A 27,800-nucleotide genomic window follows, 5' to 3' on the forward strand; every position below is an offset into this window, starting at 1 on the left:
GGTACAAAACCAGAACACATTTTGTTATCCAATTTCAGGTTTCTTAGAAGGGAATGTTGTGTTGTGTTGTGTCATTTAAAATATGAGAACTCAAACCTTTGGAGGAAAGGGGTCTTTGGTTTCCGAAACACAAGTGAACCATGATTAAGGTTTTGTTAAGGTGAAGGATTCTGGAATGCACCGATAATAGTATCTTCCAAGTTCTTCCTATGGGATTGCAAAACACAAGTCCTTTTTTAAGCATCTTGGTACTATTGAATGGAGAGGTCTCAGGTAACTGCTTTTTCAAAATGAAAACCAAACTGACCAAGAAGCTGCCAGTCATCAGGGAAGAGAGGAGGGTTTTGAACCGGCTGCTGAAACGAAATCCTGAAGATGACATTTCTTATGGCATCAGTCGCTCCGGGAAAACAAATTATTCTCAGCCAGGCTTGTGAAGATACTTTATGTTTAATACATTTGAAAAAAATGCATATACAAAGAACTTAAGACATGGGGGGAAGCATCAGTTCAACACTAACAGGTCTACAAGAATTAAAGAGTCAGGGAAGATCGAGAAATATTAAGCTGGAGTATAATTCTGTTAAGATCCCTACTAACACTGGGGTCAGAGACCCTCGCATGATCTGCTACACTGAGCAACAACCCAAGAGGCCAGAGGCGCTATCGCATTTTGGGGTCCGTCCTCCATCAGTCCCCCAAGGTGCCAGGTTCAAACATCTTTCCCCTCCATACCGTTTATTTTCCTGAGGCACATCTGATTCCCTTTCTCTTCAAAGGGAACATTGAACCACATTTGTGACACAAGTCAGCTTCTTAAACTTCAAAACTCCCATTAACAGGTGAAGGCCATGTGGATAGATTTCAAAATAGATCAACTCACACCGCCGATCATCAGACGCCTCTATTGCCAAGAGAAGGGGCCGGTTGTTTAATGCCTAACGTTTTCGTGTTCTTGAAAACTACAGACCGAAAAGTAGCAACTGATGGGGTGGGATTTATGTAGGGGTTTGTGTGTCTCTTTCATACACACACACACACACGCACAAAAGCTTTTGGCTGAAAACACAGACAAAGGGCTCGTTTTCGTTTCGTTCTTAGAAAGGGCAAGATAGGAAGGTCTGACCTCCTTGGAGGAAACAGAGGAAAACAGATCCAAGGCAACTTCGGAGGAGATGCAGATCGGAAAGGGGCACTACATTCCTCTTCAAAGAAGCACCAGTTTGGGGCGTTTTTCAATTCCAGAATCTGTTCCAAGGACTGAAACCTGCTCACCCTCAGACTGCAAGCCGGCCCCATAAGCCCAAAGAATCCAAGTCATGCCAGGCTAGCAGTGATGGGTCAGGGCCTGAAAATTAGTCTGATATATAGAGGGGAGGAAATCCCCACAAGCATGCCTGAATTTTAAAAACCAAACAAAAAAATTAAACAGTCAACAAAACAAAAACCCTAGTATTGATCAGTGTTGGTTTGAAATACAATATTATTATTTTTCTTAAAAAAAGAAATTAGTTTAACCGAAGGGCAATGGAGAAGAGCACTAACATTTGCATCTCAGACAGGGGAGCGCATGGGAAGAGGGCGCGCGGCATTTGTCATTATTGCAACAAAAAAAAATAACAAATTGGGGGGGAAATCTGAATCTTTAGTTTGATTTCGACATTGCTTTTTAGTATGACATCAACGCCAGCTTTGCAGAAGGGGCCGCGAAAAGGACGTTCATAGCAGCACACACCTGCGGCTCTTCTTCGGCTCCGGAGGCTCCAGGGCGGCCAATATCGCCTCGTCAAATACATTCTTTAGGCCTTTCTGAAAAGGGGCAAAGAGAAAGGGGCTGTCTCATTTGTCTGCGTTATTAGAAAACAAACCTTGCTTAAAGAACAACCCACACCGACCAAACGAAAACCTAGCCGCGGAGGACAGGATCCTGCTGTGAAGCAATATTCCTTGCCCAAGCGTTCTAGATACCAAACCATGTTGCAATGTTGAGCAACCCTTTCAATGCACAAAACCCAATGTGCAAAGCCACAAAAGGAGCCTGAGAACGCTTTCGGCAAACCTGAATATCAAGAAATGTGAAGTTATGTGACTCAGTTCGTTGTGTGAGGCGTGTGCATGAGGCAGTCTGCTTGAGCTTTTTGCAACCTAATGGGCAATGTACACCTCAATGTTCAAAAGGGAAGGAGAAATGACTCAAGGATAGGAGGCTGGCGACACCAAGCAAGAATGGAGACCCCTTCAAGGCAACGCAAGCTTCTATGAGGGAGCCCATGTTGCTAAAGCAGCGAAGGAAGCCTCAAGAGAAGCGAATGGTATAGTCCAGTATGAGAAAAAGAAAGGGCAGCCACTATAGTGTGTGTACATGTTAAAACTGGTGTAAAACGAATGCAAACAGGAATAATGCTTCATCAGGCATGTATACAAACAACTAATTTTTAATTTTGAAATGTAAGATACTACAATTGTTCTGTCTTTCGCTTCCTTCGGACAACAGGAGTCAAAAAGTATGACTTGCTTAAAAAAGAAGAAGAAAGCTTTACATTTTACAACTGCAAGCTGTGAGAACGAATCAAAGTCACCCCTACTATGTTGTTGAAATTAAGACATCTGTCGTATAGTAGAAGGTACACCTAACTTCCGTTCCCCCCCAAAGAGGACCAAATACCCCACTATAGCACAAACAGCCAAAGCAACAGCAAGCCCCATTGCACAGAGGAAAACCAGCGCACCCTTCACCATTTCAGCATCACTTTGCAGGTCACCATATCGAGTACAATCGTCATGCAAATACAGTTAAACAAAGCCACAAGAGAGAGAGAAAGAGAGAGAGAAAATGAATTGCACGTAACTTCTTCATTTGGCTATTTTAAAAATCTTACCACATCTCCACTTACTTTTTTCCTCCCCTCGAATTTAACTGTTTTAAAGGCGCTCCTCAATCCTTTCATAAACTAACTCAAAGCTAATGTATTAAAAAAAAATCCAGCAAACCAAGGAGCAGAAGGTTTAAAACGAGTCCGGTTCATGTTCCATAGCCATAACAAATCATAGAAGCAGTTTCCAATCCAAGATAAAAGCTAATACAGAGTTTGCTCTAAGACATTGTTAAGTAAAGACACGGCTTCTTTCAGTCAGCATGGTTTTATTGGTTTTGTTGTGTGTTTGTTTTTCAACCAACTTTTCTACAGCGGCGGGAAGAGGAAGCAGCAACGAGAAAGGGGAAAAAAGAGAGAGGAAACTGTTTAGAATATACAGCATTTCCGTTTGGGTTGAGTTTCCGGAGGCTCCAGGGCAGCTAGGATAGCCTCATCAAACACATTCTTCAGACCTCTCTACAAAGACAGAGGGAAGGAGAGAAAAATAGTTGGCAGGTTAGAGGATTAGAGAGACACAAAGCAGATACAAAGAGCATTCAGGATTCAAGGTGGTCAGGCAAAGCAGATTTACTTTGTTCAATAAAGTAGATCTTGGAAGGAAAGAGGAAACAGGTAAGCTGAGCAGAGGGTTAGCAAGAGCACTGCTTGGACAGAGGAGGCCTTCGTCCCTATCTGTGAAAAGTATCACAGCACATGTCCTTCCAAAATTAAGACTTGTTAGTCAAGAGTTAAGAAGGATGTCCCTGCCTTTGTCTGTCTGTAGGTCTCCAAATGGAACCCTCTTATGAGTCTTAGTATTATTACTATCAAGTAAAGCACTTCCTGAACCAAAGTCGCTGCCCTTGAAGCCACGTCCGTTTTATATGATGATGGCACTGGAACATGATGTACCATAGGACACCGTCTGCTGCTGGAAAAGTCAGCTGGGTTAATTTCAATGCAAGTCCTATCCCTTGACTTATAGACAAGACATGACATGAATGCATTTCGTAACAGACTGATATCATAGAAAAGTATGGGCAAAGGGAAGTCTAGCCACTGCAGCCCAGTTCTTCCTTCATTGCTCTCTAGTTCAGTCTGGTACTTCGGAGTGCAAAAGTACCTGCCTCTTCTCCATGGTTTAAGACTGAGGCCTGTTACAGACTGCCAAAATAAAGCTGCTTCGGGTGCATGCATCCTAAGAGTCCGGAAGCTGCACCAAAGCTGCACTCCGGTGCTTAGGAATGGAGTGTGGCTTTGGCACGACCTCCAGACTCTTAGGACACATGCATCATTTAAATAGCATACCTCCAAAGAGACCCGAAGCAGCTTTATTTTGGCAGTCTGTAACAGGCCTCAATCCAGCCAGTTGTACAAAAGTGTAATTCATGTCGCTTCAGCTATTAAAACAGTTGAAAGAATATGACTACTAACAGCAACTCTCACAATTCCCAAGCCCCGATATTATGGTGATCATAGCTATGATTAAAACAGGCCCTTCTTTGGGGCTGCCACAAAGTCTAGGCAAGAAAGTATTGGCGTGGCTTGCAAACCCTGATTTCAACATGAGCCCAGGAGCTTATGAACTGGTAGGTTTGGTTAGTATCCCAGCTACAATAATTAGAAGTGATAAAAGAAAGACATGCGGAAGCAGAGTGCCAGATGACTGACTGGACTAAATGCCAGGCGTACAAATGCTTCTGTCTGCAGTAGTCACATCGATGTGCAAAGCAATGATCTGAAAGAGTAGCTTCTACAAAAAGCAGCAGCATCTCTTAACAGACTGCCATTGGAAAGAACTGAGAGGTAAACATTTGCTACTAAAACTGAAGAAACTGAATGGACTGAATGGGCTCACCTAAATCTACTGTATTATGAACAGCTGGCCACTGACCTTATAAGTATAAGCACATAGGCCTGTTCCAGACTGCCAAAATAAAGCTACTTCGGGTCTCTTTGGAGGTATGCTGTTTAAATGATGCATGGGTCCTAAGAGTCCAGAGGTCGCGCCAAAGCCACACTCCATTCCTAAGCACTGGAGTGCAGCTTTGGTGCAGCTTCCGGATTCTTAGGATGCATGCATCATTTAAACAGCATACCTCCAAAGAGACCCGAAGCAGCTTTATTTTGGCAGTCTGGAAGAGGCCTATGATTCTGAATATGTTCCATTATCTGGCTACTTTATACGCTTATCTTGCTTTGAACACAGCTTTCAGATAACCCCCTTCGTCTCTTTCAAATAAAATATACACAGATTCCTAAGTATACGAAGTTACTAATTTCCATGGGAATAATGGGAGCTTTCAATCAATACCTGCCTTTATCTATCTATCAATATCAAACTGACTTAAGGCAAAACGACTTGCCCAAACAAAAAACACACAGTTTAAGCTCAGTTTCCAATGCGCTTAGTTCCAAAACAGATATGCATAATAGCACTCTGTGCAAGGATGCAAACAAGCTAATGTAGAACTAAAAATGGTTTTACTTTACATAAGCTTAGAATTGAGTCAGCTGCAAAGATTTAAGCGGTTAGACTGAATGAAATGGGTGTATTTAATATCTAGGAATCTAGATGAGCTGACTATCCTCTGGTGAGAAAGAAGGGATTTTCTATAGCCAGAGACCAAATCCCAGTGTCTGTTGCAATTGTCAGTCCATTACATAAATACCAAGCCCATAATGATAGACTTCATGTACTGCATGAAGATTATAGTATTTTTCTGATGGCTTATAGTTTATAGAAAACAAATCTATTTGAACCTGAAATGTACATATTAGAGGGTCTAAGATTCAGTGTTAAGCATCGGATGTGATATAACAGGTTTTGGTTAATTTTATTTTAGTTCCAATCTTTATAAATCTTAATAAATCAAGATTTATTAAAAGAAAATAAGTTTTTTTTATTCATGTGATTATAAAGGGAATTCTCCCAATCGCTTAAAACATTATATCACATGTTTCACTGAGTTATTTTGCATTCCAAGATGCCAACATCGCTCTCAAAAACCCTCCTAGACACAACTAAAAAAACAGTCCCAACATTTTGTGTGTGTGTGTGTGTGTTTTAAAAAATTACACACACACAAAAACCTGGATAGAATTTCTAGTTCCTGTAACAGAAAGCCAAAATTTCAAGCAAGGATTCTTCGTAAGATGCATTTTGCAGAGCGACAGATGGAAGCACCTTGTGGCTGCAACTCATAACTACAATCACCAAGCGATGAAGAAACCCGATGTCCAGTCTTAATGAGCAACAGATTTCGTTAGGTAAGGGAATTAGCATAGAAGTGATTTGTAAAAGCCCAAAGAAATATACCCAGGCCTATTCTTGACAGCACCTTAGTTTTAGGTCCAAACAAAAGCATGAATTTCGCCCATGTTTTATTTATATCGCAGGTGCTCTCACTCCTCAAATGTTAGTAAAAATGCTGTAGGACTCACAACATACATGACTAACCAATTGCCAATAAATGCCTGTGGATGAGACATCTTCAAGTCTCCCTTGTCCTGGACAATACTGAGTCCATCCATCTAGTGTGTGTTCTTCCTCTCTTTGTGCTACCTTCTACCTTTCCTAGCATTATTGTCTTTTCTATTGAGTCATGCCTTCTCATGATGTGACCAAAGTACATGGTGGGGCCATTATTAATAATGAAAACAAACTGTGACTAAAAGGAAGTGATTATTAAATGTTCAAGTACACTACTATACATATCAGTATGTAGAGAGATCTTGTCACACCTTTGAGACCAACTGAAAGAAAGAAGTTGGCAGCATGAGCTTTCACAGACTTAAGTCTACTTCCTCAGCCGCATCTGAGGAAGCAGGCTATGAAAGCTCATGCTGCCAACTTTTAGTTAGTCTCAAAGGTGCGACAAGATCTCTTTAGATACTGATTCTACAGACTAACATGGCTATATATTTGAACTATACGTATCGGTTTGTCTAAAATTGGGGGCAAATATACAGTGGACCCAAGGATAACTACTCTAAGGAAGTCAAACTTTTAAGTTAAAGTAGGAAAATGTATCCTATTCTTCCACCTTCTTCAGAGTGGGATATACAGAGTAGATAAAGGCGTGTCAAATGTGCCCAACCATTCTATTAATCCTTCTTGGTATATTTATTTATTTAGGGTATTTATACCCTGCCCCTCAGCCCTAAAGGCTCTCAGAGAGACATACATACATACATACATATATACATACAGTGTGTGTGTGTGTGTAGATAGGATAGGATAGGATAGAGTTAGTCATACTACCATCTCAGGCCACAAGATAATATTATGCTTCTGATAATGACTGTCAGCCTTCTTTGTCATGAGAGTTCTATATATCCTTTTTAATTGAACTTCTTACACCAGAAATATCTCCTTTTACATGATCCTTGTTTGTCCTATTTGCTCATTGATAAATCTGTGTTACCAACACAACTAGTTTGGTATCAGATGTGATAATAAATAGGGAATACTTGATATATTTGTACAGCATTTGAACTCACCAGCACTTTACTGCTTTCCAAGCAATCAGACCAAATCTTTCCAAAAAGAACTTACCCTCCATCGTGTTGAACTGTTTGCCACTACTGCAAAAAGAAAGAACGGTAGTCTAGCACATCCTAAGCGAAAAGGCCTTACCTGCGTGAGTGCAGAGCATTCCACATATTTGACAGCCTTCAAGTCCCGCGCCAGTTTCTCAGCAGTCTCAGGAGTGATAGGCTTCTGCTTATTCTTGGCAAGTTTCTCAATTGTGGAGGGGTCATCTCTGAGATCAATCTGGGTCCCAACAAGCAAAAAGGGGGTCTTTGGACAGTGGTGAGTGATTTCAGGTACCCACTGAAGAGAGAAAAGTACAGATTATAACACAAAATCCATAGAGCAAATACGCATGGGATATTTTATAATGTTTTAAAGAAACTGGATTTCACTTCAGAACATGCGCACCTTTTCTTTCACATTTTCAAACGAAGATGGCGAGACCACTGAGAAGCAGACCAGAAACACGTCTGTCTGGGGATAGCTGAGAGGCCGTAACCTGTCATAATCTTCCTGCCCTACAAAAAGGAAAAAGACCAGTTTCAGGTTTTGTTCAAGGGAGGAGCAGCATGGAGTCACATAATCTTTGGGAGAATTGTGCAGCTGTAACTATATGTAAAAGTATAAACCCGTAACATATATGATGCATATAGGGAGCTGGGGATGTTTCGCCTGGAGAAAAGAAGGTTAAGAGGTGATATGATAGCCCTGTTTAAATATTTGAAGGGATGTCATATTGAGGAGGGAGCGAGCTTGTTTTCTGCTGCTCCAGAGAACAGGACACAATGGAGCAATGGATGCAAGCTACAGGAAAAGAGATTACATCTAAACTTTAGGAGGAACATCCTGACAGTAAGGGCTGTTTGACAGAGGAACAAACTCCCTCGGAGTGTATTGGAGTCTCCTTCCTTGGAGGTCTTTAAGCAGAGGCTGGATGCCCATCTGTTAGGAATGCTTTGATTGAGATTTCCTGCATGGCAGAATGGGGTTGGACTGGATAGCCCTTGTGGTCTCTTCCAACTCTATGATTCTATGATCAGCAGAGATCTTCACAAGGCATGAACACTAATTCCAAAAGTCACTTTTCTTCACTTTCACCTATCCTAATCCAATTCTCAGAGCTATGGACAAGCCAGAGGAAGCATACACTTTCTTACCAGGATACAGAAGCCCAACTGAAGATTACATCAAGAGTTTTATAGGCAGGTGAGGTAAACATTATAGAACTAAATCTAACCCTGATTCAGATCCTAATTTCAAGACAGGAAGAAAGAGTGCTGCACCAATATCGCGGGTAGCAAGCAAGTCTGTCTCGCTTCAACACAATGGAGCCAAGAACAGAATTTCTTCCCTTCCTACACATATAAAGGGGTGTGGTTGCCATACAAATAAAGCTGCCAAGCAAGTTGTCTGCCTGTGACAAGCAACAACTACTCCCTGCCAACCAGAAGACGGAAGACCAGGCCTACACCATAATCCTGCCTATTGATCTGCCACGGGCACCACTTGTGCCATGCCAATCCCCTGGTGTTTGTTCCACTTGATGAGAACAGAGGCTAGGGCCATTAGTCACCCATGATAGAATATTCAACCAGGAACGAAATCTTAAAAAGCATCATGGAGGCTGTACAGATGGTACTTCTCTGACTAAATGCAAGAAAGGAGGAAGAGTGTCCTGAATGCAGTCAGGACAGTGTTTTTGAATTGGAAATAAAAAGTATGCACACTTGACTCTTAACATATGTGTTCTCCATACATTATTTTAAAAATCTAACAAACTACATGCAAATATGCCATTTCCTTATATGCCACTGATATAAGCCTATCGACACAAACATTCTCAGCACTTATGAGGAACGACTCAGGGAGCCTGGAGAAGAGAAGGTTAAGAGGTGATATGATAGCCCTGTTTAAATATTTGAAGGGATGTCATGTTGAGGAGGGAGAAAGCTTGTTTTCTGCTGCTCCAGAGCATAGGACACAATGGAGCAATGGATGCAAGCTCCAGGAAAAGAGATTCCACCTCAACATTAGGAGGAACTTCCTGATAGTAAGGGCTGTTCGACAGTGGAACACACTCCTTCTTCGGAGTGTAGTGGCGTCTCCTTCCTTAGAGGTCTTTAAACAGAGGCTGGATGGCTATCTGTCAATGGGGATGCTTTGATTGAGATTTCCTGCATGGCAGAATGGGGTTGGACTGGATGGCCCTTGCGGTCTCTTCCAACTCTATGATTCTATGACTACATCAACTGCCCCGGCTTTGCCTCCCTTCTTATTAATTCCCTTTATTGTCCTATCTTCCCTCTCCCTCAACTGCTCTCTCATTCTCCCTACAGAAGTGTTTCTCTATCTATGTGATGTGATGGACCATAAAGTGACTTTTCCTATTTCTGGTCAGGGGCCAGTAATGTATCTGTGCCCACTGGCTACAACTCTTTCTCTCTTTCCTGAAAACTCACTGCTGACTGGAAACAGCTTGTGGACTGGTTCGGTACATGGAAAATACTACAGCATCATATTATCAACTCATTTCAAACTTTCACAAAACGGTCTGAGTTCAGAGTACTGAAAGAGAAGGAAGTGAGACAGGAGAATTACAGACTGACCACCAAGTAGCCAGTCTTTAGTGGGAAAAACTAATGGAGTGTGCAAATGCTGTAAAGCTCTTTATGTTACACTTGACCCTGGGTGCTTCTTTAAAAATGTACCCGTCAAGCTGTTAATATAGTATCTTGGCAGTTTAGGTGAGCATCTAGGAATGAAAAGTCACTTGTTTCATACACACACACCCTCCAAGATGAATTAATATCAAAGGGAACTTACCTGCTGTGTCAAACAGGCCTAAGGTATACGGCTCTCCACCGATCATCACAGTTACAGCATAGTTATCAAAAACCTGGGGAGGCAATGAGAGACAAAATCAACCTTCAGACACCAAAACAGCCTTTAAATGTGAACAACACACAGGTAAGCAAGAAGTGAAATGAAAACAGTGAGCAGAAACTTGAAATCTCCTTTCAAACCCTGCAGCTACTCTGCCTGGAAGTCAACTAACATCTCAGATTCCATTCTGAAAATCAAATGGAAGTAAATCCTGTAATTAGTTAAAATACAGCATTTTTCTATCTATAAGGAAAATGTATGTCTTTTTACATTAAACAAGCAATCTGGCATTTGAAAAAAGACGTGAAATTTGGAAAAGGCTGAAGTTCTGATTGAGCTTAACATTTAAAATAATCTGTTTTTGACAAGGGATAGACCTTGAGTAAGATTTCAGCACAAGGTCTTTTTCTGCATGTTTTATCCCTTCATACTTTTACTTGCTTCTCTTTAGTCTGTAAGCTAACTTGTGTCCCAGCTTTGGGGAAAGGCGACGTACAGATAAACACAAAACAACACAACGCCTGTGGTCAGAGCAAGTATTTTGTCATGCGGCTCTTGTGCTTCTAGTGAAACAAAAACTGAAATATATCACTCAGTATCAGCTGGTTGTAAAGTGAGCTGGAGTTGCAAGGCCATAAGAAACTCCAGAACCTCACCCAAAAAACAAATACTGGAGACTGGCTGGTAGTTGTTAAATAGCGTGAGGCTCAAGGAGGGGTGATATTTAAAATAATAATAATAATAATAATAATAATAGCAGCAGCCTCACCACAATCTCTTTTAGGTATGACAAAAACCTAAATGTTTCCAGAGGTTCTGGAGTAGATGTTTCTCCAATGCAGGACAAATACAAGTGCTCTCCCAAACATTTATGTTACATGGATACAAGCCGACATAACATAGGTATGTCACTATATTGTAGAATTAAGAGGATCATAATCCCTCTTGTTATACCCAAAAAACAGGGTGAAGTTTACCCTTTACTTACCGTTGGTACATATTCAGATGGGAATTTATTTGTCGTGTAAGAAATTAGAAGACATGTTTTACCGACGGCTCCATCGCCCACAACTACACACTTAATAGTCTGCATAGTGAAGATCGGCTACTGGGTCAAGTCGAAGATTGATCTGGAAAGGAAACAAAACAAAGAGAAGGTCTCATTTATATTTTGAAAGAGGACAGCTTTTTCCCATTAAGCAGATTCAGGCACCGCAAAGCCTTGGCAAAGAGAAGTCTATGACAGCTTAGGACTTAGTAGGTAAAGAGCCTGAAACAAGGAGGTCAAAGAGAGCAGAGGTTTCCCAGAAGAACTCTTTCCTTCTCTACCAAGAAACCCCAGGATATAATATGGTTCTAAGTCCTCTCCATCTATGTTTTGCTCCATCATCACTTGAAAGTCCCAGGACATTTTCTTATGAACACAAAGGGGACTTCTTAGACCAGAAATCGTAACTGAAGAGGAACTATTACCAGGAATTCATATCTAAATGTGTCATCTAGTAGAATGAAGAAAAGGTACTTATACAATTCATATTGCATAGTTTTGTCTATGAAGCAGGGATGTGGTGTACAACATTTGTCTGACCAGGAATCCAAAGTTCGAAATAAGGCTGACACTATTTGTTTCTTCTCCTTTTTTTGCTGAGCTTGGAAACTTCAGCTCATACATTTTGCATTGAGGCTACAATTCGGCTTTTGACCACAAACCCTTTCCTTCCCATTTTGCAAGCAGGCGCTCAGAAGTAACCATAATATATTGACTTTAAAAACAAAGAACCCTAAAATAAGTGACTTTGCAAATTAACTACATGGGTTCAAAGCTGAAGCAACAACATTGCAAAGAATATGCCTTTTGTGGCATGCCTTTCTTGCCTGTTGGTACTGAAACCTAGAACAGAGGTAAAGACCTCTGGATGTTGCTGGACTGCAACTCCTATCAGCCATAGTCAGTACTAGAGAGGAATGATGGATGCAGCAGTCCAACAATGAGCTGAGGGCTGCATTTAACCCCATCAAGTAATGAACACTTAAAATCTGCCCTGCAATAAGGTAAAGAAGTCTATGGCACCTCAAAGATTTAAACATTTTCATTCATGTCTCTCAGAATCAATGGATGCGCGAAACATGATCCAGCATTGCAGGCGCATGTACTACACAGGGCTTGGCATCATAAGCAATGAGGCCAGAAGGAAATCAAATGCACCATGTATTGACAGTGACAATTACATTACTAGTTTCTCTTGGTTGGTTTTGCTACAGAGGACTAACATAGCTACTGCTTTACTACCTCGCAAATAAAATGGCAAGTGATCTAACACTAAGTACCTCTCTAAAATTGCTCTCAATGAGTTTCCAGTTATGAAAGACGGACTTGACACGGCTGTTCTTATGTCTGTGACAGACGTTTAATGCTCTGTTCTATAGGCGAAGTTGCATACACCCAAACGCACCAGCCTATCCCCTTCCTATTCCTCTTAATAAATCCTGAGTTTCGCAGCCAGAGGTCTAGTGTCTTCAAAGCACAGCTCTTCCTTTTGCCAACAGTTATGCACCGACATGTTGAGGTCAAAACTTCCTCCTACTGTCAGGGTGTGTTCTCCTCTGCGTCACTGTACTTTGCCATGGTTGATTTCTCTTTCTGTTTGCCAATAGACCTCTGGCAGAAACAAACCAAGGAATTAGCCCTGAAAAAGCATTGTAAACTGCTGGGGGATATGGCAAGATGGTATTGACCTAACCTGCCCTTAAGAAATCAACTAACACTTTTACTAGAAGTCCTAATACTTGTCTCCATTTCTCCTGACCTCCAGGAAAATTTCATCAGATCTGTTGTTGTTTTACAGCAATGGTTCCCAAACTCTGGTGTTCCAGGTGTTTTGGACTTCCACTCCCAGAAGCCCCAGCTACCTTGGTCAACAGTCAGGAATGCTGGGAGCTGAAGTCCAAAACACCTGGACTTCAAACAAGCCTCAAAGCGATTACTACACGATGTATTCTCAGCAGAATTCGGATGCCACAAGTGCCACAACTTGTAAGATGCTTCTGAAAGAATCAATGAACAGGAGTACTTTAGTACTTCACAATTCAAAACGCAAAGCACCAAGCAAACAAGGGTTACGTCTAACAACCTTACCACTAGCAATCCCTAAATCAGAGAACGGCCTAAAATAAGTCTCCATCGAAAGATTTCCACAGTAGTGTGGCTTATCTAAAAGCCATCAAAACCAATTTAAAAATGGGTTTCTCATTCTGTGTTGCAAACACTTCCAAGAGCCAACGTATGGGATTACATTCAAAGACATAGCCATGTTAGTCTGTAAAATCAGTATGTAGAGAGATCTTGTGGCACCTTTGAGACTCGGTGAAAGAAAGAAGTTGGTAGCATGAGCTTTAGAAAACTTAAGTCCACTTCCTCAGATGTTTTAGTGGAGTGGAAGCCAGGGAGAGACATATATATGCCATTGGTACGTGAGAATGCCAATTCAAATTCAAAATCCTTCGTGTACGGAAATGAAATAGCAAGTCCAGTTTGTGATTACAGGCTGCTATAATCGGCAAAACTAATCACGGCTTTGTACAAAACGCCTAAGAGAAGTGCTGAGCATTTGGGGGGAGCGATTTCAGTAATGAAGCTAAGAGGTCTCTTGCACAGCAGCCAAAGATACACAAATGAATGCGCCGGCTTGCGACAAGTAAGTATCTCTTTTCCTTTGGCTAAAGCACAATATCAAGGAGAACCTGTTATTCTTCTGTGGCTAGACATGAGAGACCGCTTTCCATGATGGAAGAATGATGTTAGGAATGCAAGGCATAAGAAACGCAGGGGCTTTCTGCAATGCTCCATCTGAGAGACATTCAAAAGATGCAAGATCGGGATGGGTTTCCTTTCCTCTCTTCTCCGGTGGAGAAGCACTCCCATCCCTATCCATAGCTGTGTGAGGTTCTGAATAAGACGTAATGTCAGAAGTCTCATACACTTATACTGGAGGAAGGCTGAATCAGGGCAAGAACAATCCCCAATTGTCCATGTAAGCCTGTTTTAGGAGAACTTCCCAGCATCCCGGTTTACTAGCACCAACTCAAACTGGGTCAATGACTTAACTCTATAAAGTAGATCAGTAGGCAACTGTGACACTAGTAAAACACATCACTTAATGTACAGTTTCATTGTATTAAACATTCTCATACATATGAGATAAGGTCGCATGGGTCTTTCTCATTAAGATTGGATTAATGAGGTTTACTTTAAGACACAGATAAGGGATATGCGACCCTCCAAATGGTGATTCCCATTATGCCTCACCAGCAGCCAGGCTGCCACAGGATGATGGGAACTGGAATCCAACGTCCGAAGAGGATTCAGGGGCCTTTGCTTTAACCAACTGCAAAACAAGAGGATTAGGAAACAGAACACTTGTAAACTCTCCCAGAAAGAGATGTATAAGCAAGTAGACCATTCCCTCGCAGATTCAGTCTCAAATAAGATACGACTCTAAGCAATCAGGTCAATGTCTTCCCAAGGGATACTGTTCACAAAGGAAGACATGATGCCATATTATATATTCACCCCACCTTTCAGGGTGTTCTGGCCTTTAAATGGATGGAGTACCTGGGGGTCTCTTCCAACCCTACGATTCTATGATTCAGTCAGTCACTTTACTAGGTAGAGGAGTAGGCATAGGCATGATACTCAAAGTACCCCATATACATATATTCACTTGTCCCTTCACGTTTGCTGGGGTTAGGGGAACAGGACCCCTGTGAATGTGGGAAAACCACAAATAACAAAAACACTATCTTTTTACCTGGCAGAACCCCTCTCTAGGGATCCCTAGGTCCTCCAGTACAACTCTGTGGTCAGCATCTGCCAGACACTGACCATAGGATTGTGCTGGAGGATCTACAAAGGAGTGTTCGCTCTAGGAATCTCTAGGTCAGGGATGGTGAACCTATGGCATGCGTGCCAGAGGTGGCACTCAGAGCCCTCTCTGTGGGCACATGTGCCGTCGCCCCAGCACAGAGTTTGACAGAGTTTGTTACTAGAAAGCCAGAGGGACATGGCACTTTGCAATAAATAAGTGGGTTTGGGGTTGCAATTTGGGCACTTGGTCTGTAAAAGGTTCACCATCACTGCTCTAGGTCCTTCAGTGCACCTTTTAGTTTAAGTTGACCACAGAGTTATAGAATCACAGAATCGTAGAGTTGGAAGAGACCGCAAGGGCCATCCAGTCCAACTCCATTCTGCCATGCAGGAACTCTCAATCAAAGCATCCCCATTGACAGATGGCCATCCAGCCTCTGCTTAAAGACCTCCAAGGAAGGAGACTCTACTAAAATCTCCAAGGAAGGAGTGTGTTCCACTGTCGAACAGCCCTTACTCTCAGGACGTTCCTCCTAATGTTGAGGTGGAATCTCTTTTCCTGGAGCTTGCATCCATTGCTCCGGGTCCTAGTCTCTGGAGCAGCAGAAAACAAGCTTGCTCCCTCATCAATATGACATCCCTTCAAATATTTAAACAGGGCTATCATATCACCTCTTTGCCTTCTCTTTTCCAGGCTAAACATCCCCAGCTCCCTAAGTCCTTCCTCATAGGGCTTTCTGGTTTCCAGACCCCTCACCATTTTAGTCTCCCTCCTTTGGACACATGGCTCCAGTTTCTGAACGGCCTTTTTGAATTGTGGTGCCCAGAACTGGACACAATATTATTCCAGGTGGGGCCTGACCAGAGCAGAATAGAGTGGCACTATTACTTCTCTTGATCTAGACACTATACTTTTATTGATGCAGCCTAAAATCGCATTGGCCTTTTTAGCTGCCGCATCACACTGTTGCTGGAGGACCTAGATATTCCTAGAGAGAACATATTAATAAACTCTGTGAATAATCAAATCCGCAAAAGTCTAAGCTGCGAACATGGAGGGATGAGTGTATTAACTTACTGCAGTCCTAACAACACTGTGAAGTAGGCCAGTAGTATCACTCCTCCCCGAATCACTGATGGGAGAGGTAAGAAGCCGGAGCTGCCCATCAAAGCCAACCTGGGAGCTCCTGGCCACAAGTAATGCTTCCAAATGTGAGAGAAGAGACTTATGGGCCAGGATTTCGGCCTCTCTGCCACTCTCACAAAAAGGATTTCCACAAGGATGATAGCATTATGAGTTTTGTATTGCAAGCCGAGGGCGTAAGCAGCATTGCGTTGGGGCAAGTCGGAGCGAAACGGGTTCCATTTCAGCCCCATTCCGTATCAGGTTGTAACTATTCTCACTCATGGATTTACAACCGCTTCAGAAAGGACCCAACCACTTTAGCCTGACCGTTTACCATGCGTGGCACACATTTAAAGCTGTTGTAATCTTAATTAAAAGACCGTCGCGATTAACTCCTTCCTCCGCTGTAGTCTGTACATGTAACTGGAACAAGCGTGTGCTCTTCCTCCATTTATTCCAGCCTCCACAAATCTACAGCGCTATATAAATAATGCATAATAATAATAATAATAATAATAATAATAACCTTCTTGTCTCTTCTGGGCTGACTCTAAGCCTTTCTGAGAGAGCTGTCCTCTGCCTCACTCCATTTTACCTCTCTATTTAAACCAGAAGCCTATCTTGGGCAGTGGCTGTAAGCGTCACAGAGCACTGACCCACATAGGACAACTCCCATGCTTCCCTCCTCTGCTTTGACTGCTCCTGCGGCAGAAAAGCAGGGTATAAATAAAAGTGTTATTGTTTGGTTTAATATTATTTATCGTGTCCTAATACACTTAAATGTTCCTGGCTTGCCATAGAACCATAGAGTTGGAGGAGACTGCAAGGGCCATTCTGCCATGCAGGAACTCCCAATCAAAGCATCCCCATTGACAGATGGCCATCCAGCCTCTGCTTAAAGACCTCTAAGGAAGGAGACTCGACTATACGCCAAGGGAGCCCTTACTGTCGTCCTGCCCATCCCTCTTCAGACTTGGAAAACACCTCTCGCCTTCCTTTCTCTCGCTCCCTCTCTCTTCCTGTCTCCTCCCTGACAAGCTGTCGCAGGCGGGAGCATGAGTGCACACAGTGCGCAGGGGCCTGGGACTGTCACGCCCAGCGCAGGGAGGAAGTGGAGGATGGGAGCGCGAAACAAGAGGCAGCGCCTCCTCCTTCCTTCCTTCCATCCCCAGCAACCATGGACCCTGGGCACAGAGAGAAAGAAACACACACACACACACACACACACACACTGCATGCAACCGAGATGCTTCCTATTTTGCCCTCCATGCCTCTGAGCCCGTCCTAAAATAAGTCAACTTAGCCAATCCCCCTTTTCTTTAAACGCATATATGTGTGTGGGTACATAAACATATAAATACATATATATATATACACACACACACACACACACACTTGTCCCTCCATATTAGCTAGGGTATATTCGCACAAGACCCCCATGAACATGGAAAAACCACAAATAACAAAAACACCATGTTTTTACCTGAGAGGACACCTCTCTAGGAATCTCTAGGTCCTCCATGCGCAACTCTGTGGTCAACATCCAACAGACCCTGGCCATAGAGTTGCGCTGGAGTAGCTACAAAGGCCTAGTAGAGTATTCCCTCTAGGAATCTCTGGCTCTTTCAGTGCAACTTTTAGTCAAAGTTGACCACAGAGTTGCATCTGTGAATAATCAAATCCGCAAATATCAAAGTCGCAAATATGGAGGGATGACTGTGTGTGTGTATATATATATACACACACACACACACACACACACATATGGAAGGTCAGGATGGTGCAGCAGTTTGAGCGCTGGACTGCAACCTCCATAGATGTGGTCACACTTTGGGTCAAATTGCACACTCTCAGCCCAAGGCGAATGTGTAACAGGGCCGCCATAAGTCAGAAAGACTTTCTATAGCTATACATGTACACAAACACATACCTATGGAAGTGCAGCATGGTGCGGCGTTTTGAGTGCTGGGCTACAACTCAGGGTTCAAACAGCCGCTAGAACATAAAAACCCACTGGGTGACCTTGACCAAGTCACATTCTCTCAGCTTCACAGGATAGCATATATATGTGTGTGTGTGTGTATCACACACATACAATCAATACATGCATATTGTTGTTGTGTGCCTCCATGTCATTTTGGCCTATGGCAACCCTAAGGCCATGATAGGGTTCAAGGGGTGCTCTTGGCCCATTTTTCCCCTCCCCATACACACACACACACAGATAGATAGATAGATAGATAGATAGAGAGGATGCTAGAGTTGGAAGAGACCCCAAGGGCCATCTAGTCCTACCCCATTCTGCCATGGAGAGAAGCGCCATCAAAGCACTCCCAAAAGATAGCCATCCAAGTCTGTTTCAAAAGCTCTAAAGGAGGGGTCTTTTCATATATACGTGTGTATACACACACACATGCACACACACACACATATATATATATATATATATATATATATACAGAGAGCAAAAGAGAGATGCTCATATGCACAGATACACACTCATATATATATATATACATCTATATATACACATAGACAGAGAGACTCATATGTATACAGATATCCACACACACAGATGTGTATATATAAATACACACACATGGATATATAGTCACACACACACACGTATATATATACACTGTATGTGTATGTATATATATATATATATAGAGAGAGAGAGAGAGAGAGAGACATATGCACACAGATATATATACACACATACAGACACACACACATCAATAAATAAATATGGACAGATATACACACACACATACACATAAATATCATATATATATATATACACACACACTCATATGCACAGACCTACACACACACACATATATATATATATACACACAGACATACATATATAGTCACTCATATATATATAAGCTCATATGCAGACATATATATATATATATACACACACACATATCATATATATATATCTACTCATATGCACAGACATACACACACACACACTACGTATACACTGTACTCCTATTGTCAGACATGTATAGACACACACACACACATATATATATATACATACAGAGAGAGACATATATCTATATATCCATATCTATATCTATCTCTTTCTTTCTCCATCTCTCTCTCTCTCTCTCTCCTCCTGAGACCCAAAGCGAGGAGGGCCTTCCCTTCCAAAGGAAAGGATCGAGGCAGAGAGAGAGACCCACGAAGGCCTCTTCCCCGCCAAGGCCCAGCCAAACCCTTCCCCTGGCAGAGCCGGGCCTTGCTCCGACCCCCGAAGGCGGCGCCCGGGAAGCCCTGCCGCCACTTCCCCTCCGGCGCCTCAGGGGCGCTTCGGAAGGAAGGCCTCCTCCCGAGGGACCAGGCCTCACCTTCTCCTTCTCCTCCTCCTCCTCCTTCTTTCCTTCCTTCCTTCCTTCTCTTCGGAGCCTCTGCTCTTCTGCTTCTCGTCCGCCGGGCGTTGGCAGCTCGCTCCGGGGTCTCCTCCACTCGGCAGCAAGGGCAGACGTCGATACGTACGTGCGCGGTTACGTCATCGCGCTCCCTGCAAAGGCGGGGCTTTTTCCCTTGCAACGGAGGGAGGGTCGGCCCATAAAGGGAACAGCCGCTCTGGCCCCGCCCACGCGGCTCTTCCCTCAATAGGGCTCCCTCCCTCCCTCCCTCCCCTTCAGGGTGGAAAGATTAATTCATTCATTTATTCATTCATTTATTTTGCTTCATTCCTTTTTTTAAAATTAAATATTATTTTCATACTGGGGTTTTTTCTTTTTGCCCTTCGACTATCTGCTCCTGTTTTCCATTCATGCTTTAATACTAGCAATGTTTTATTATTATTATTATTATTATTATTATTATTACATATGGTTTTTAAATCTTATTTTAAATCTATCCCTGTTTTTAATTTCTATTTCAATATTAATATTTTATTATTATTATTATTATTATTATTATTAATTTTTGTAATCCACATTTTTTAAATCTTATTTTAAATCTTAAAAATTTAAAATCATTATTAATATTATTATTGTTTATTTATTTATACTGAGTGATTTTTTTGTTCTTCAAAGGCTTTCCTTTCTATTATCCATTAACTAACTATTCCTGTTTTTAACTTGTATTAACAATATTTTAATATTATTATTAATTTTTGTAATCAGTATTTTAAATCTTAAAAAATTAAAATCAATGCTACTACTAATAATAAATCAATATTATCAATTTTATTTATTTATTTATTTATTTATACTGGGTTTTTTCTCCTTCAAAGCCTTTCCCTTCTTTTTTTCCCATTAACTATCTATTCTTCTTTTTAATTTATGTTTTAATACTAGCAATACTTTATTATTATTATTAGTATTATTATTATTTGTAATTCATGTTTTTCAAATCTTAAAAAATTAAAATCTATTATTATTATTATTATTATTATTATTATTATTATAGTGCCATTAATTTGCATGGCACCGTACAGAATCCATCAAAACAACATTCAACCTATACTCTAAAAGTCATAAAATATGAAAATAATGAATATATATATATATATATATATATATTCCTAATTACAGTAAACCACCGTGAATCCCATAGGTTTCCCTTGTTGTTGGTTTTGCATGGACCCAATACCAGGCATGACTAAGATTCAGGCATAAGGAGAATCAATTTATTAATTATTCCATATCGGCAGATCTTAGGGCATGGGATACGATCAAAGAAACCAGGGAATCATAAATCTGGAAGAGATCTCAAGTGCCATCCGAATGCAGTCCAACTCCTTTATTCTGCCATGCAGGAACTCTCAATCAAAGCACTCCTGACAGATAGCCATCCAGCCTCTGTTTAAAGACCTCCAAGGAAGGAGACTCCACTATTCTTAGGGAGCGTCTTCCAATGTCACTGTCACTAAAACCCCTTTTTAAAATCATTGAAAACCCGCTGTCCGAGACATTGACGATTTCGCTAGGACCAAAGTGCTCGGGGGGAAAAACAGTCACGTTTAATCTGACACCAAAAGATGGATAAATAATAGGATCAGTCAGGCTTTCACAGGAGGAAGATGAAGCCCCAAAAGCCCTCTCTAAAATCCACCATGAAATACTCCAAACGGTGGCGCATCATGCTCCCCTCTACCTGCAAAGGCATATATGGGAAACTGGAGTTCAGCATCATATGCAAGATCTATGGATGGGAATAACTAAAATCCCTGCTATGTTTTCTGTGGATAATCCAGTTTAATGTAGAGGAAATGTAAGCAATTTGGTGTCCTCCAGATGTTTAGGACTGCAAATCCCATCAGCCTCAGGGAAAATGGGCAAAGGCAGGAAAGTATGAGAGCTGTGGTTCAAAACTACTATTCAGCCCTCTGTATCCACAGATTTTATCCATGGATTCAAGTATCCACAGTTTGAAAATATTCATACACACACACACACACACATCCCAAAAGCAACCCTTGATTTTGCCAATTTATATAAGGTACACCATTTTACTATGCCATTGTATTTAATGGGACTTCAGCATCTATGGATCTTGGTATCCATGAAGGGTCCTGGCACCAAACCCCAGCGGACACCAAGGGACCACTGTATTTCCCGAATGGGATTTAGTAGATGCCAGGCTACTTTTGGGGTTACAACCGCAGGCTAGAGGAGCCCAAGCTTTTGGGTTTCTGGAGAAACGAATCCTCTCTCAGCCACAAAGGAGACTTTAAGATGAGCTGATATCTCTAAACCCAACCCACCTCACAGGGCTACTGTGGAGATAAGATAAAGGAAGGAGAAATGAATCGTAATGGGACCGTGAGTCATTTGGAAAAAAGGCAAAAAATGTATGCAATTAGCAATAATGCAATCTTATGAAGTTTGCTGAACAAGGGAGAAGTATTTAGGATTAGAGCCTCAAAAGGAAGGAGAGAAAAGAAATAAAGCTCAGCTTGGTTTACTCTGTGGGGTCCTTCAGAAACAGAGGATGCCCCTTTTCTTGCTGGATTGTGCCTAAGGTTCATAACATAACTGCAAACCCTGAAGCCAGGTTCGTTCAAAGCAGACGCAGTTCGGACATTAGGAGCCGTCCAGAGGTTCCCGGAAGGCAATCATAAAAGCCAAAGGAGCCCCCATTTCAGTCTTGTCATTTCATTTTCTTTCTTCTGGTGGGAGCAAAGTTGCAAGGAGAAGGGACAAAGATGGCATCGCCTTCCACAAAGTGCTCTGCGCATGCGCAGTTTACATGGTCAGGCCCCGGAAGTTGGGTTCGCTGCAGGGGGGCAAGGCGGCCTGCTGGGTCAGCAACTTCTCCAGGACGTTCAACTCTGCGTCGCGCTTCTCGATGTCATCCGAAGGGGTCCAGGACATGTCATGCTGCAGCTTGAAAGCACCGAGGAACTCGCTTGGGCAGCTGACCCCCCATTCCTGTAGGCAAGAGGAAAGACAGATCAAGCATCCATAATGCTTGCAGCAAAGCTTGGCATGGTTACTGCTTTGGACCAATGCTCCCAGAGGTCCGCACACTAGCATGGCGCTGATGGATACTGGGAGTTCTTTTGTGTGCCTTCAAGTCGTTTCCAACTTATGCCAACCCTACTACAGGGTTTTCTTGGCAAGATTTCTTTGGGGTATTTTTTTTGCCAGGGTCATCCTCTGAGGCTGAGAGAGTGTGACTTGCCCAATGTCACCCAATAGGTTTCATGGCTGAGCTTGGATTCAAACCCAGGTCTCCAGAGTCATACAATGCTCAAACCACTATGCTATGCTGGCTCTCAGCTGGGAGCTGTAATGCATATCGTAATGCATACCTTTCCAAACACTGGCTGGAAGAAACTGTAGCTCTACATCACTGATGGCGCATGGAAACATTATTATTATTATTATTAACCTTTATTTATGAAGCGCTGTAAATTTACACAGCGCTGTACATACAATCTTTTAGTTAGACGATTCCCTGCCCTCGGGCTTACATCAGTGAACTATGCACACAATATTTGTCTACAAAACTCTAGTAGATCATAGAATCATAGAGTTGGAAGAGACCGCAAGGGCCATCCAGGCCAACCCCATTCTGCCATGCAGGAATTCACAATCAAAGCATCCCCATTGACAGATGGCCATCCAGCCTCTGTTTAAAGACCTCTAAGGAAGGAGACTCCACTAGAATCTCCAAGGAAGGAATATGTTCCACTGTTTAACAGCCCTTACTCTCAGGAAGTCACCCACCCTACCTCTTTGGACAAAAGCCTTCACACGCACTCCTGTTTCTGTTTACGCTGCTGGGAAAACCTATGCACAGATTCATTGCTCAGAATCACAAGCGTCTAAGCCACACCGCAGAATTAATGCAGTTTGAGAGTGTTTTAACTGCCACGGCTCCATGCTATGGAACCCTGGGATTTGTTGTTTGTTGTGGCACCAGCACACACTGACAGAGAAGGCTAAACATATCACAAAACTACAGATCTCAGGATTTCACAGCATGACAGCTAAAGAGGTGTCCAACTGCCTTTACTCTGCAATGGAGATGCAGCCTGTGAAGGACCTCAGCCCAATCCCACCGCTGTCCTTCCTTGTGACTTAATTTCAAGAAAGGGAACATTTTGGGACCTTTGGCGAAAGCATGGAAAAGTAGCGCTGGCCGTTTCCCCGCTTGTACAGGTAATAGACGTTGCCCGGCTTCTTCACAAAGTTGCAGGCCACGTGGTGCAGGTCGGCGTCTCGGCTCGCCTCCTCCAGAACCTAAAAAACACCAGAGACAAGGCTGAGAATGCTCTCCTGCTGCTTGGCAGAGAAAATAAATAAGGGGCCAACCTGTCTTGGACTACATATCCCTTAGGGTAGGGAACTACAGAAGGATCAGGACCATGCCCACCCTATATTTCATCCACTAGTGGGCCAGAGACCCAAAAAAGAAACATTTCATAGAATCATAGTTGGAAGAGACCACAAGGGCCATCCAGTCCAACCCCTGCCATGCAGGAACTCTCAATCAATGCATCCCAACAAATGACCATCCAGCCTCTGTCTGGAAGCCTCCAAAGAAGGAGACTCCATCACTCTCCGATGCAACATATTTCACTGTGGAACAGCTCTTACTGTCAGGAAGTTCCTCCTTATGTCAAGGTGAAACCTCTTTTCCTGTAGCTTGCATCCATTGCTCCGAGTCCTATTCTCTGGAGCAGCAGAAAACAAGCTTGCTCCATCCTCTATATCACATCCCTGTCTCATAGTCCACATAACTCACATTTGATCTGTGTGAAAGAAGGCAAACCTGCGGGACCACCAAGCCCAGCATGTCTTACTAGAATGAGATTCGGACAATGGAGACGCCTCTTGCCTGTACCATGAAATGAAGATGCAAGAGAAGGTGCTACATTGAGGGTCAGAGAAGAAGGGTTTGGTCTTCAATTTTCCCCCTGAAAGGGGAAATCTCTCTGCTGGGGCCATGTCCTGTTTCAGAACTACACATCCCACCACAGTTACAGGTTTCCACAACACCAGACCAGCATTACCTTCTTGGCTTGCTCTTGCAAGTACCGGATTTGTTCCGCTATGACGGTCAACCTGTTGCACGCATTTGCTCTAACAAAATCGTCAGCCTGGAAGAGGAAAATGGAAATTACTGTACTGGCCAGGAGGCTAGGATATAGGTGTCTGTTTCAGTTCAGTCTATATATTGACATATTTATCTTCTTAAGCTGTGCTTCAGGTTGTATTTCAATTGTGCTTCCGTCAGGACCTTGTTGCAAGATGTCAAGATATAATTTTATATATATATATATATATATATATATAAAATGCTTTACAAAACAGCAAAGTACAATTGTTGTGGTCATTTATACACATACAGATAACCCTATCCAGTCTTGTTCTAGTCATAATGGCCCCATACAGACTGCCAAAATAAAGCTGCTTTGGGTCACTTTAGAGATATGCTGTTTAGATGATGCATGCGTCCTAAGAGTCTGGAAGCTGCGCCATAGCTGTATTCCAGTTTTTAGGACAGGATTGTGGCTTTGGCGCGGCTTCCGGACTCTTAGGACACATGCATCATTTAAACAGCATATCTCTAAAGTGACCTGAAGCAGCTTTATTTTGGCCTGTCTGTATGGGGCCAATGTGACTTCCCAAATTTCAATTTGTGTCCATTCTCCTGTCTTCCTCATTCTTCACAACTTCCTTTTAATTATATACTATTTAAACGAAATTTCAAAACAGTTCTTCTAAAATTACACACCAAACTCATTTGCATACTCCTGCATATTTATATCCCACTTTGGTTGTCTTCGTAACAAGCTGCCCATAGAGCTCCGCTCAGCTACCTCCCTGGCCCAATTCAAACGGGATTTGAAAACCTACCTGTTTCAAATAGCATTCCCCGATTAAGTCCTTATAGGCCCCCCCGCCGCACAGGCCGCACAGGCAATGGATTGGCTAACCCGGGGGCTTTTGCTTTTTGTTTTGTTTTGATTTTGTTTATTGTGTAATTTATGTAATTTTTGGTATGGTTTTAAATTGAATATTGTGTATTTTAACTGCTGTAAACCGCCCTGATCTTACGGAAGGGCGGTATACAAATAAAATGTTTATTATTATTATTAACAGAGAAGCAGGATATAAATAAAGATTATTATTATTATTATTATTATTATTATTATTCCCATCTTTTTTTTTACAGTATTGAACTACTGGAGACCATTCCTCCTCAATGGAGATATAGATGTTTTAATAAATGAGTGGGAAGAAAGAACAAAAGTGTAGTGGACCCTTAGTATCTACTAGGGTTTGGTTCCAGGACCCGCCGTGGATACCAAAATCTATAGATGCTCAAGTCCCATTTGATATAATGGGGTATTATTATTATTATTACTATTATAGCGGGCCCTTGGTATCTGCTGGGGTTTGGTTCCAGGACCCCTGTAGATACCAAAATCCATGAATGCTCATGTTCCATTAGATACAATGGGGTATTATTATTAATACTATTACAGTGGGCCCTTGGTATCTCCAGGAGTTTGGTATCAGGTTACCAAAACTCATGGATGCTCAAGTCCCATTAGATACAATGGGGCATTATGTATTATTAATACTATTACAGTGGGCCCTTGGTATCTGCTGGGGTTTGGTTCCAGGACCCTCTGTGGAGACCAAAACCTATGAATGTTCAAATCCCATTCAACACAATGGCATAGTAAAATGGTGTCCTTTATATAAAATGGCAAAATCAAGGTTTGTCCTTTGGAATGTATACTTGTTTGGAATGTTTTTCAAGCGTCATGTAATATTATATATCTGCTTGTGTAAGAGAGAGAGAGAGAGAGAGAGAGAGAGCGCACATGTCGGCACATGAATAAAAGCCCACAAGCAGTTACACAATCTGTTGTCGGGTGGAACCAGAAGAAGTAACTAGTGCGGAAGAAGCCCAAAGGCACTGAAGCAGAAGATGCTTTGGACTATGAGAGAGGGGGGCAAAGTACAAAGTTACAAGTCCTCTGGGGTATTTGCTACTCGTCCTAGTTTGGTGTCATCTGCCAATTTGATAAGCATGCCCCCTATTCCTTCGTCCAAGTCATTGATAAAGATGTGAAATAGCCCTGGGCCCAGGAGAGAGCCCCACTGGACACTCCTCTGGTCACTTCTCTCCAGGATGAAGAAAAGGAGCCATTGCTGAGCACCCTTTGGCTTCGGCCAGACTAAAACAGAGGACAGTTCTTGCCCATAGAGAAACCATACTTGCCCATAGAGAATGATAGGGGAATACTTGCCCATAGGGAAACACTGGGGATTGTTTGTCCATAGGGAAACATAAGGATTATCCCAAGATGCTATATGGGCAAGTCTTCTCCATGCTTTCCTATGGACAAGCAACCCCTACATTTTCCTAAAGGCAAGTAATCCCTATGTTTCCCTATGAGCAAGTAATCCCTATACAGTATTTCCCTATGGTCAAGCAATCCCCAATGATTCCCTATGGGCAAGCCTTCTCCAGTGATTCCCTATGGACAAGCAACCCCTATATTTCCCTATGGGCAAGGATTCCCCAATGATTCCCTATGGGCAAGTACTGTCCTATCTCTGCTCCTTAGGCTCTTCCTAACTGCAGAAGTGACCCTGGACCTGCCGCCGCTGAACTTTGGAGGCTCCTAGCCCCAGGCACTCTGCACATGCTCAGAGGAACCCTTGCCCACCTTCTCCACTTGCTCCGCCAGAGCCACCAGGTCCGAGGGCCGAGCCTTCCGAGCGGCGGGAGCCAGTTGAAACTCCGTTGGGCTCCTTTCGACCAACGCCGAAGCCTCCGAAGCCTTAGCCTGGGAGAGCTGCCCCCCGGAACCTTCCTCTCCAGGTCCCGTTTCCGCCCGAGCCGCCATCGCCGACGCCATTCCTTGCCTTCTGAAAGGCTTCCCCTCACTCCGCGAAAGGAGGCGTGGCTTACAGTCAGCGAGGGAGGAGCTCTCCGTTGGCCAATGAGGATGCGAGGAAGATGGACCAATCACCGAGGAGGCAGGCGGGGCATGTGAACATTCTGTGGGCGTGGCAGCCTCTTCCACCTTCGCCAAAC

At 42.7% G+C, this 27,800-nt stretch overlaps 2 protein-coding genes across 4 annotated transcripts; both read right to left on the bottom strand.

The window, feature by feature from the left end:
* Positions 1–431: 431 nt before the first annotated feature.
* Positions 432–19,766, bottom strand: LOC149307765 (cell division control protein 42 homolog). 3 transcript variants are annotated; one of them, XM_089534405.1, is made up of 6 exons: positions 19,628–19,765; positions 11,264–11,405; positions 10,216–10,288; positions 7,801–7,910; positions 7,495–7,692; positions 432–1,809 (listed from the first exon to the last, which is right to left on the bottom strand). In XM_089534405.1, the coding sequence occupies exons 2-6, from the start codon at positions 11,366–11,368 to the stop codon at positions 1,720–1,722; spliced, it is 576 nt and encodes a 191-aa protein (XP_089390531.1). In that variant the 5' UTR covers positions 11,369–11,405; positions 19,628–19,765; the 3' UTR covers positions 432–1,719. The 3 variants fall into 3 exon arrangements, with proteins under 3 accessions (XP_089390531.1, XP_089390533.1, XP_089390532.1); XM_089534407.1 differs by lacking the exon at positions 432–1,809 and adding an exon at positions 2,420–3,182 and having other exon boundaries at positions 19,628–19,766; XM_089534406.1 differs by lacking the exon at positions 432–1,809 and adding an exon at positions 2,420–3,332 and having other exon boundaries at positions 19,628–19,766.
* Positions 19,767–22,059: 2,293 nt separating this feature from the next.
* LOC149307766 (uncharacterized protein C1orf50 homolog) lies at positions 22,060–27,640 on the bottom strand. The gene is made up of 4 exons (XM_089534397.1): positions 27,430–27,640; positions 24,754–24,840; positions 23,849–23,980; positions 22,060–22,663 (listed from the first exon to the last, which is right to left on the bottom strand). The coding sequence occupies exons 1-4, from the start codon at positions 27,619–27,621 to the stop codon at positions 22,478–22,480; spliced, it is 597 nt and encodes a 198-aa protein (XP_089390523.1). The 5' UTR covers positions 27,622–27,640; the 3' UTR covers positions 22,060–22,477.
* Positions 27,641–27,800: the final 160 nt, after the last annotated feature.

This window comes from Sceloporus occidentalis, unplaced genomic scaffold (assembly GCF_023333645.1).
Source record: "Sceloporus occidentalis isolate IW3139 unplaced genomic scaffold, rSceOcc1.0.p SCAF_8, whole genome shotgun sequence".
In the NCBI taxonomy this organism is placed as follows: Eukaryota; Metazoa; Chordata; class Lepidosauria; order Squamata; family Phrynosomatidae; genus Sceloporus; species Sceloporus occidentalis.

What these genes read in the sequence shown, in the direction of transcription:
- LOC149307765 (XM_089534405.1), bottom strand. Translation starts at nt 11,368, where the DNA reads ATGCAGACTATTAAGTGTGTAGTTGTGGGCGATGGAGCCGTCGGTAAA. An exon ending in AGGCCTGTTTGACACAGCAG is followed by an intron (nt 7,911 to 10,215) that starts GTAAGTTCCCTT and finishes TCCTTTTTGTAG; the next exon opens with GGCAGGAAGATTATGACAGG. An exon ending in TTGAAAATGTGAAAGAAAAG is followed by an intron (nt 7,693 to 7,800) that starts GTGCGCATGTTC and finishes TTCTCTCTTCAG; the next exon opens with TGGGTACCTGAAATCACTCA.
- LOC149307766 (XM_089534397.1), bottom strand. Translation starts at nt 27,621, where the DNA reads ATGGCGTCGGCGATGGCGGCTCGGGCGGAAACGGGACCTGGAGAGGAA. An exon ending in TGGCGGAGCAAGTGGAGAAG is followed by an intron (nt 24,841 to 27,429) that starts GTGGGCAAGGGT and finishes TTCCTCTTCCAG; the next exon opens with GCTGACGATTTTGTTAGAGC. An exon ending in TGCAAGAGCAAGCCAAGAAG is followed by an intron (nt 23,981 to 24,753) that starts GTAATGCTGGTC and finishes GGTGTTTTTTAG; the next exon opens with GTTCTGGAGGAGGCGAGCCG.